The sequence below is a fragment of the Oryzias latipes genome, chromosome 17 (assembly GCF_053564925.1).
Source record: "Oryzias latipes strain Hd-rR chromosome 17, Olatipes_Hd-rR_3.1".
In the NCBI taxonomy this organism is placed as follows: Eukaryota; Metazoa; Chordata; class Actinopteri; order Beloniformes; family Adrianichthyidae; genus Oryzias; species Oryzias latipes.
This window is the reverse complement of record NC_136253.1, coordinates 10,976,939-10,988,307: the sequence shown is the minus strand read 5'-3', so window position 1 is coordinate 10,988,307 and position 11,369 is coordinate 10,976,939. Positions and strand designations below refer to the sequence as shown.

General features: G+C 47.8%; 1 protein-coding gene across 1 annotated transcript; it reads right to left on the bottom strand.

Moving 5' to 3' along the window:
* Positions 1-1,354: 1,354 nt before the first annotated feature.
* LOC101159612 (tripartite motif-containing protein 16-like) lies at positions 1,355-3,814 on the bottom strand. The gene has a single exon (XM_023965435.2). It carries the CDS (start codon positions 3,734-3,736, stop codon positions 2,072-2,074), a length of 1,665 nt encoding a protein of 554 aa, XP_023821203.1. The 5' UTR covers positions 3,737-3,814; the 3' UTR covers positions 1,355-2,071.
* Between the last annotated feature and the right edge of the window lie 7,555 nt (positions 3,815-11,369).

Here is an 11,369-nt window from a genome sequence, read left to right as displayed (position 1 = left end):
CATTTTTATAACTACTTTGAGGTCAAAGTAGGTCTAAAGATGGTTTATTTTTGTGCTTTGGTTCCTGCTTCAGACGGTCTCTACCAGCATGATGTCTCTCCAGGTACGTTCACTCTCCTCTCATGGGATGTTCTGTGATTGGAAATGGTCTGCAGCTGTGAGCTCTCAGAAATCTACAGTGGTCTCCAACTGTGTTCCTCAAGAGTTTCAAATATGCTTGTTTTCCAGCTAACTCTGCCCTACTTGCTGCTAATTACAATCGAAAAAATAACTCATTGCATGAACTAAATTTAATGTGGGCAGGATTTCCATCCAATAAATACGTATGAGTAGCCCCACCTCAAAGATAACTCTTCCATGTAATGAAATATAATTGAGTTAGTCGAACTCAATTTTATCAAGAAAGGCAAGGCACAAAATGTCATCTTACACCAGTGTTTAGCTGGTCTTGATCATAGAACCTCTGCTTGCAAACCCCAATGGCTAATCTACTGAGCTAACACCTACATGGTACCTTTCATTCGCCAGTACAACCCTTGTGCTATCTTAGATGACCCCACCCTTACATTGACGTGTTCTCCCTACCATGTCAAAGGTGGATCAAGGTGGAAAGATTTCATGTAATCCATGGACACCAGTGAAGATCACAAATCATTGAAGAAAAAAGGTTCAGAGCACTGTCTAGTGGGTCTAGATGACCCAACTCCCAATGGTAAAGTGCCTAGGACAGCACAAGGGTTACACACATAGAATCATTTTCTCTATAAATGAGGTTCGTCGTGTATTATCTTATTGGGAGAAACCGAGTTTAAACTGTGGCTTGCACAGTACGTTTTTTATGTGGAAAAACACGAATGAAAGTTTTCTCTCTTCGAAAAGTTGAAGGATTTGAAGGACCAAGAGTCATAGCAGGCATAAGACGAAAGAGCTGAACATTTAAATGATAAAAAAATGGTAAAATGGTGTATACTTATATAGCGCTTTCTACCTTCTTACGAAGGCCCAAAGCGCTTTACAGTCACAGTCCCACTCACCCATGCACACACACATTCACACACTGATGGCGGCTCCACTGCCGAACACAGGTGCCAACCTACCACCAGAAGCAAGGTGGGGTTCAGTGTCTTACCCAAGGACACTTTGACACATGGGCGTGCAAGGCGGGAATCAAACCTGGAATCTTACGATCATGGGTCGACTGCCCTACCGCTGCAGCACGGCCGCCACAAATAAATAATAAATAGTTGAATGGTCAAAATAGGTGAAAAATTGTAGCCGTAAGACGGCAGAAGATACTATAAAAAGAATAAATAAAGAGTAACAGGAAAACAGCATTAGACATGCGCACAGCACACCCCTTACTTGAACTCATTTATTTTGGATTACTGGAGTTTATAGGTGAAACTATTAATACATTTTGTGTTAGGTCAATTAAATGTAGATACATAATTTTAAAATAAACATATTTAAATAAAACAAACAGAATTTAATTGTGTTACATGAAAGAGGGACTTGAATCATTTTTTAAATGTACCTGGATCAGACTGCTGAAGATATGCAGGCTAGTAATGCTCAAGAACTTAAAGATCCACTGATCTACATTAACAAGCATCAGCAATCTTCTCATTCACATGAAGTCATGTGGAGATTTTTAGTTCCTTCTTTGTTCTCCCCACTTCCAGGTTTTACACCAGAACCTCTGCGCTGCTGTCAGAAATATCTCATTTGATTTCAGAAGATCAAAGGAGGTCCAAAGATGTTTCTCTTGATCTAAAAAAGCTTCCATCTTTGACCACAGCTGACTTGTAGATCAGCTTTAAATGTTTGACCAACAGAGGGCAGCACTGAAACATTAAGCTCATTTATAAATAACAACTTTAGAAAATAGTTTTAGAAGAAAAGACATGAACAGAATTCCACTAATAAAATCTTGATGTTTGTTGTTTGTTTTTGTCCTAAAATAAACAAATAATAATATAGTTACTGGATTGCTAATTTTTACCTATATTTAGCTCAAAATTATCTAAAGCAGATACATGACTAAAAACAAACGTTTCTATTCTTTCAGGAACTATTTGACTTTACAGACCTTTGCAGTGTTTCTGACAACATAATCCAACCTCAGTCCAGCATGGAGATGGTGAGTGAATGTGGTCTGGACTCTGTGGAGGAGAGTCATGCTTTCAGAGACGCTGTAGAAGGACAGAACACCTGCTCTGTGATCCAGGTACACTCCTACTCTGGAGGAAACAGGAGCTGAGATGGAGGTTTGGATTCTGTTGTGGTAAAATGAAAAACTGTTTGGAGAACAAACTAATGCCCAAGATTTGTCATTAAAACCAAATAAACTTTCATCTCCAGATCTGCTGATGTTCTTGTATGCGACTGCTATATAAACAAAATTTCCTCTCCACTCCACCTCCCAGTAACAACGTTCAGTCAGATTCTCTCTACTCAGAACCTGAAACCAATCAGTAAATCTGTCTGGATGATCAGAATAAGACTGAGGTTTTTTCAACACTGTCACCTTACTATTTTTCTCAGACAATAACAGTCGTCTGTGTGCTGTGTTTGGATCCAGTGTGATTTGACGTGAATATTTGAAGACGTCAGCTCTGCTCTTTGGTTCTGGTTCTGGCAGTAAAAAATCCACATGAGTGACTGTCAGTGAGATGTTTGTCCATTCCTCTCTCAGAATGTCCTGCAGTTTGTCTCTGAGCTCTGACACAGCTGCTGTCACATCCTCAAAGTATCTCAGAGGACGGACATTGATGCTGGATGAGTGTGTGGACTCACTGAGTGGTGGCAGTGAGGGGTAGTTGAGCAGAAACTGGCTGTGATCCTCTGTGAGTGAGAGCTGCTTCAGCTCAGCGTCTCTCCTCTTCAGCTCAGTGATCTCCTGCTCCAGTTCCTCCTGAAGATCTTTGACTCGACTCACTTCAGTTTGCTGCTGGGATCTGATCTGCTGCTTCACATCACAGCTTCTTTTCTGGATGAGACGGATCATCTGAGTGAAGATCTTCTCACTGTCCTTCACTGTTTGATCAGCAGAGTGATTGATGGCCTCCACCTCCTGTTGAAGCAGCTTCACCTCCTTCTCTCTGTCCTGGATTCTCTGCTGGATTTGTTGTTGACTCTCCTCCAGCTCTCTCTGCCTCTCAGTCCTTTCTGCTGCAGCTGAGACTGTGTCGTGGCCTCTATGTTCATCCACAGAGCAGAGATAACAGATACACTTCTGATCAGTGCGACAGAACATCTTCATCACCTCATCATGACGGGAGCAGATGTTCTCCTGCAGGTTCTTGGAGGGTTCCACCAGCTTGTGTTTCTTGAATGCAGCTGCATCCAAATGAGGCTGAAGGTGTTTCTCACAGTAAGAGGCCAGACAGATCAAACAGGACTTGATGGCTTTCAGTTTTCTTCCAGTGCAGACATCACAGACCACATCTTCAGGTCCAGCATAGCAGAGATCAGCAGGAGCAGCTTGGAGTCCAGTCTTCTTCAGCTTCTCTATTATATCTGCTAACATGGTGTTTTTCAACAGAACAGGCCTCGGTATGAAGGTCCTCCTGCACTGAGGACAGCTGGGGAGTTTCTCCTCTTCATCCCAGAATCCTTGAATACACTTCATGCAGTAGCTGTGTCCACAGGGAATAGTCACTGGATGCTTCAGCAGATCCAGACAGATGGAACAGCAGAAGGTTTCTTGATCCAGATCAACTCCTTTCTGCGCCATTTCTCCTCTCAGACACAAAGACTGTGAGAGTTTCACTTCCTCAGAAACCAGTTTGACTCTGATCCGTTGATCAGGTGTTTTCACTGTGAGTTCAGCCAATCAGCTTCTTTCTTCTCTTCCTGTTGGTTACACCCATCACGACAGAGGAGGAGCTGCAGTTCTTTCTGCAGTGAAGGTTTCCTCACAGCTCGTTTCCCTATATATCTTTGAATTTTCAAATGTCTTAACATCAGGAGGAGGGATTTCAGGATCATATTGTATGCCGAAAACTGTCTGTGCTTTCCCAGAAGACTTTATTGCAACTCATAAACATTTAATTGGTTTTACTGTCAGTCAAAGATCCTGAAAGAAACAAAGTAAAAAGTTTTTCATTGTTATTAACAAATGTTGTGTTTACTAATTTGGAAATAGAAATCATTTATCTTCTAGTGAGATTTCATTTTAAATGAGGCTGACACTTTATTAACATATTATGATGTTTAGTTTTTACTTTTGTTTTTGATGCAGTTTATTCTAACAGTTTATATCTTCTGGTTTAAATGGTCAAAAACATATTTTAATGAAGGTAAAGATCACAGATGAAGCAGAAACGCCACAAAATAACAAAAGTTATGAAGAAATTTAAATTTGTTGATAATTTTCTTGAACCAGTCAGATTGTTCTCTCACAGTTTAATGGAAACTCTGCTCTTCTTTCTGTCTAAACAGATGAAAACTTTCTACGTTTTAGTTTCATCATTAAAATAAATCAAATGGCTTTTTTTAAAGCTTTTTTCTTTAGTTGAATGTGAATCCATTTCATGTGAAGGAAAACTGACTGCTATTCTTCAGTTGGACATGAAGAGGTAGATGCAATCGGGCTGGAGATTCAGCGTTGTCATCCAAATGCTGGCTGCAGGATCATGATGGAACATCTACCATCCAGAAGCTACACATTCAAAGAAAGGCTGGACCTCCAGACAAAATAACATCAAAGTAGAAAAACAGCAATGGAAGGGCAGAGAAAAAAAGACTGTAAGAGTTTCACTTCCTCAGAAATAAACCAGTTTGACCGGTTTCTGCTGTGTTGGTCACTGAATTCAACCATTCAGATTTTTGCTTTCTCAGAAGTTAGTTACACCCACCATGACAGAGGAAAACACAGGTCTGGATTTGACCTGAGAAACACATAAACACTTTGTAAGAGTGACTGACATTTCCTGTTATTCACTGTGAGTTGTTTAGAATTCAGACCTTTTAAATCAAATTTTACAATAAAACTTGTGTTTTTAAGTCCGATCTTACTCTTACGGAAGAAGATTAGGGCCATGGATATCATGATTGAGGCGAGAGTTCAGAATGACCCAAACGCTGGAACCCGGAATAAGGCTTGGACACAACAGTAAGTTTTGCGAGTTTTAATGGAAGACCAGAGTTGACGGGATTCTGCCTAGGCGAGGGGCGGCGGCTGGCTGGAGGGATTTTAAAGCGGATTTCCAGAGGAGGGAAATCCACTGGAATTGGCGTCCTTGGCGTCCGTGGACTGCGACCACGGACGCCCCAGTTTCCAACAGGTTTTCTTTCCTGAAGCAGAGCCAGAGACACAATGAGCAATGCGTAACGAGACCAGAGTCATGAACATGAGTTGACCAGACTATGCACCATAGGAGGAACAACGAACTGGCACCGGCTGAAGATCCAGGGGGAGTTTAAGAAGGCAGAGAAGATGAGGTAAGTGGATCCAGCTGGTCACGTCCAAAACAGGAAGAAGGGGGGAGGAGGGAGTAGCTGCCAGGACATGACAGAACCCCCCCCACAACGACCGCCACCAGGCGGTCCCAGGCGACGATCCGGATGAGCAGCGTAGAAATCGTCGATGAGGGTATGGTCCAGGATAAGCGAACGAGAGATCCACGAACGTTCCTCTGGACCATACCCCTCCCAATCCACCAGGAACTGGACCCCACGACGCCGAACGTCCAGAATTTTGTTGAAGGCGGAGGCCCCATCGATGGTATGGGCGGGTTGCGGGGAAGTGGCCGGCGGGCACAAAGGGCTCTCGGAAACAGGCTTGATCTGGGACACGTGAAACGTGGGATGAATCTGTAGAGCCGCTGGCAGACGAAGTCGGACACACGTCGGGTTAATGACCCGGTAAATAGTATAGGGCCCCATAAACTTGGAGGACTGTTTGCGGGACGAAGCCTGAAGAGGGATGTTGCGGGAAGACAGCCACACCTTTTGACCCGGTTGGTATACGGGACTCACCCCCCCTGTGGTGGTTGGCTTTCTGGCGGTTGCTCTCTGCGGTGCGGACGAGAGCGGCCCTGGTCTGCAGCCAGATGTCCTTACAACGTTGCAGATGGAGCTGGACCGAGGGCACCACCAGATCCAATTCCTGGAAAGGAAACAGTGGGGGTGAGTAACCCAGAGATCCTTCAAAAGGTGACTTGCCCGTGGCTGTAGAGGTGTGGGTATTATGGGCATATTCTGCCCAAATCAGATACTTGGACCAGTCTGAGTGATTCTGGGCTGCCAAGCATCTGAGTGCGCCCTCCAGTTCTTGGTTAGCCCGCTCCGCTTGAGCGTTAGCCTGAGGGTGGTAACCAGATGTTAAACTGACCGTGGCCCCCAGGGTGGAGCAGAATGCTTTACTTAAACTTGGGGGACAGTTTGCGGGACGAAGCCTGAAGAGGGATGTTGCGGGAAGACAGCCACACCTTTTGACCCGGTTGGTATTCGGGACTCACCCCGAATATGTCAGCATTTGCCCACTCAAGTCGGTTACGACAACGAACTGGAGTGAGGTCGAGACCTCGATGAGGACGACGAGCATGCAGATGAGTTCCCTGAGACGTTTCTGACAGTTTGTGCAGAAATTCTGTGGTTATGCAAACCGATTGTTTCAGCAGCTGTCCGAGTGGCTGGTCTCAGACGATCTTGGAGGTGGACATGCTGGATGTGGAGGTCTTGGGCTGGTGTGGTTACACATGGTCTGCGGTTGTGAGGCCGGTTTGATGTGCTGCCAAATTCTCGGAATCGCCTTTGGAGAGGGCTTATGGTTGAGAAATGGACATTCAATTCCCCAGCAACAACTCTGGTGGACATTCCTGCTATCAGCATGCCAATTGCATGCTCCCTGAAAACTTGCTACATATGTGGCATTGTGCTGTGTGATACAACTGAAGATTTCAGAGTGGCCTTTTCTTGTGGCCAGTCCAAAGCACACCTGTGCAATAATCATACTGTCTAATCAGCATCTTGATTATGGCACACCTGTGAGGTGGGATGGATTGTCTTGGCAAAGGAGAAGTGCTCACTATCACAGATTTAGACAGATTTGTGAACAATATTTCAGAGAACTGGTTATTTTGTGTATGTGGAAAATGTTTCACATCTTTGAGTTCATACCATACAAAATGGGAGCAATAACAAAAGTGTTGCGTTTATATTTTTGGTCATTGTAGTGCAGAAGGGGGACATAAAATGTCACATCTTGATGGTGTGGCCAGATAAAAAAAAGAAAAACATGGGTTTTGATATTGTTCAATGGGCCGGACCGAAGATGGAGGCGCGCCGGATCCAGGCTGCGGGCCGTAGTTTTCCCACCCCTGGTCTACACGGTCTGTTCGGAGAGTCCAATATCTAGTAGACTGGGAGGGTTATGGTCCAGCTGATATCCAGTGGGTGCCTGAAAGCCAGAATCAGTGACAAAGGCAGCCCTGCCGGAGTCCAGCATGAACCGGTAACAGGTCTGAGCTACTACCGACTATGTAAACCAAGCTCCTACTCTGGTCATACAGAGACCGGACAGCCCTCAGTACTGCTCCCCGGACCCCATACTCCCAGAACACCCTGCACAGGATACCACCCGGGTCGAATGCCTTCTCCAAACCCATGAAACACATATGAAACTCCCATGAACCCTCCGACACCCTAAAGAGGGTGTAGAGATGGTCCACTGTACCACGACCAGGACGGAAATTGCACTGTTGTTCCTGGATCTGAGGTTCAACTATCGGACGAACTCCCCTCTCCAGTACCCTGGGATAGACTTTCCCATGGAGGCGGAAAAGTGTGATTCTCCAGTAGTTGGAACACAACCTCCTGTCCCCCTTCGTAAAAAAGGGAACCACCACCCCTGTCTGCCAGTCCAGTGGTAAAATTCCTGACTGCCACACAATGCTGCAGAGACGTGTCAGCAAAGACACTCCCACAGCATCCAGAGACTTGAGGTACTCAGGGCAGACTTTGACCATTACCGGAGCTTTGCCACCGAGGAGCTCATTGACTACCTCAATGACTTCAGCCCGGGTGATGGACAGCCTCACCTCAAAGTCCTTATTCTCTGCTTCCTCAGAAGAAGGATGGGATTGAGGAGATCCTTGAGCTACATCACCTGCAATGAATGACCTTCTGGGGCGTTGGCAGATTTGCCGAAATCCTTTTTAGGCTAACCAATTGTCCTTCTCCATGGTCCCACCAAACTCCTCCTAGGACCAAGTTTTTGCCTTCACAACAGTCCAGGCTTTAGATCACTTTGACTGCCGGTATATGCCAGTTGCCTCTAAAGTCCCACAAGCCAGCTTGGCCTGGTAGAACTCTTTCTTCAGCCTGACAGCATCCTTTACTTCCCGTGTCTACCACCGAGTTTGGGGATTACCGCCTCGACAAGCATCAGAGACCTTGCTACCAAAGCTCCGGGCAGCAGCAGAGACAAGAAAAGACGAAAAAACATGTTCCACTCAGACTCGATGTCCCCAGCCTCCCTCTGTACCTGTTTAAAGCTTTTCCGGATGTGGGAGTTAAAACCTTCCCTGACGGATGGCTTAGCCAGATGTTCCCAGCAGACGCTCAAAGTGCATATGGGTCTCACAAGTCTTTCCAGCTTCTTTCCCACCAGCGAATAAAACTCACCACCCCTCTTTTTACCGAGTGACCAAGAATCAAGGTCGAATGTCACCTGAAACAACTACAAAGTCTATTATTGACCTCCTGCCTAGGGTGTCCTGATGGTACGTGCATTGATGGACACCCTTGTACCTAAACATGGTATTCGTTATGGAAAACTATGATGAGCACCAAAGTGCAACAACAAAACACCGAACGGGTTCAGATCAGGGAGGCCATTTCTACCAATCAAGCCCCTCTAGGTGCGACTGTCATTGCCCATGCTGGCATTGAAGTCCCCCAGGAGGACCATGGAGTCCCTTATTTGGGGTACTGTGCAGTATCCCTTCGAGAGACACAAAGAGGGTCAGGAACTCCAAACTGCTGTTCAGCCCGTAAGCCGAAACCACTAGCACTAGCACAGAAAATAGAAAAAATCACTCCTCACATAATTCACTTCGACCAAACTGGATTCATCAAAGGCAGACACTCTGATGACAATCTCCGAAGACTTGTTAAAATAATAGACTTTGCCACCATTAAAAACCAGGAAATGACCATACTATCGCTTGTTGCTGAAAAAGCTTTTGACAGAGTAAACTGGAAGTTCCTTATTGCTGCCCTCCATAAGTTCGGTTTTGGAGAATTATTCATCAATTGCTATATTTATTGAGCCTCTAGCTGCAGCAATAAGACAGAATGAGAGCATTAAAGGAATTAAAACCAAACACAGCCATCATAAAATTAGTCTCTATGCAGATGACATATTACTGTTTTTAAGTAATTTACATTCTGTAAATGAAACAGCAACAATCATTAATGAGTTCTCCTCCATATCAGACTATTCCATTTATTGGAATAAGTCTGTTTTATTACCACTCAATATGTATTGCTGATCCCAGCCCCAGGTGTAGATGGTGTAGATGGCTCTGGGACGGGACGGGACAACCCTCTTGGGACCCCCGGTCGCTCTGGGTGTCATCCGCTTCGGCTGCGGGCTCTGGGGTGGGGTGGGGGGCTTGTCGGCCCTGTCCTGTGGGGGGGCGTTCTGGGGGAGGGGGAGCCCACTATTGGTACGGGACATGGGGGGTTGATGGGTCGGGGTCTCCGCTGAGGCAAACTGCGGTTGCCCTGGAGGTTTGGCTGCCTCGGTCCCGTCTAGGCCTGACCAGAGCTCTTCTAGGGCCGGCGTTTGGGGTTGGGGCCTGGACTTGCTCCAGGGGCATCGACGCTTTCTGGCTCCTCTCTCTCTCTGTGGGGTGGGTGGTGCTGGGCCTGGGGTGTCTGCGCCTCCGGGGATGGAGCCCCTGGGCTTTGTGGACCTGGCCCCTGTGCTGGGGGGGGGGGGGGGGGGGGGACAGCTGTTTGACCACCGGGGGACAGTCTACCAGCTGTCCCCAACTTACCCCCTTCCTCATATAACCTTATATTAGGGTGAAGGGGTGGTGGGTTTAGCCTGCGATGCGCCTTGGGGGGGGATGTACTTGGCAGTGGCCCCCCTCCCATGGTTGCCGTATGGAGTGGGCTCCACCTCTTTCGGTTTTATATGCACCTTAGACATGTAGGGCCCTTGGTAGTGGGGGTGCTTGGACATCATTGCCAGCAAGCAGCAGATGTCCTCCTAGCACCCTACCCGCCAATTTTAACTGCACCTTAGACATTTAGGGCCCCTTGGTGGGGAGGGTGAGGGTTAATCATTGTGAGTAATCAGGAGATGTCCCCTTAGTGCCCTACTCGCCAATTTAAACTGCACCCCCCTTAGTACACACACCCCTCCCCCTCAATATATACATTCCAACATAAACACACACACATGCACACACACACCCTCACATACACGCACACACATTTTGCAAGGAAGGTGGGACCTGCGTCCATCTGTCCCCTGCCCCTTCCCTGGTGGGGGTGCGGGCCCCTTGGCGACGGCGGCCGTGTCCCCTGGGTGCCGGCTTACTGGGCCTGGTGGGTCTCTCTCCGCGCGGGGAGGGGGTTCACATTACACCTGAGCCGGGGGTGTTCGTGTCCCTGGGGGGTGGGTTCTGGTCCTTGCCCCTGAGCGCTGGGCCCTGCCAAATTTCCAACACCCCTTGTGGGCCCCCCTTCTCTCTGGGGTGCCCCTCTCCTGGGCGGGGGCGGCTGGCCCCTGTCTTGCACCTTTCTGGACCATCTGTTGCCCTGGTGGGTGGCTGCCTGGAGCGCGGAGCGGGTCTCCCTTGGGGGGGTCCTGGCTCGTACCTGGGGTTGGGGCGGGGGGATGCCCAGAACTCCTGGGTGGTGATGGGGTGATCGTCTGGGCTGTGGGTGCCCTTCTCGGGTGGGGCCCTGCGTTGGGCTCTTCCGGCGCGGCGGGGGGGCTGCTCTCCTGGTTGGGCTGGGGCGGCGCTCTCTTCCCCCCATGCCTCCCAGCTCTCTGGCTCTGGGGGCCTCGCGGCGGTCCTGCTGGCCCTGGCCTGGGTGGCAGGCATGGGCGCCCGGGGGCGGTTGTTCTCTGCCTGCTTGCTGCCGTGTGGCATTGGGGGCTTCTGGCTGCTGCGGCTGCTGCGGCGGGGGTCTGGGTGTGGGGGTGGCTGGTTGCTCCCCCTCCTGCTTTCCACATTCCATCATCCATTTTAGAAGAACATAAACACTCAACTGAGCACAGGTGTTAGCTCACCTTTGCACTAACAAATTGCGTGAATGAATGAAATATCTCACACTAGTTGGCTTGTAGGCATAAGTGTGCATGTGTGAACACTATCTGTATTGTGAACATGTTGACATGGGGA

What these genes read in the sequence shown, in the direction of transcription:
- LOC101159612 (XM_023965435.2), bottom strand. Translation starts at nt 3,736, where the DNA reads ATGGCGCAGAAAGGAGTTGATCTGGATCAAGAAACCTTCTGCTGTTCC.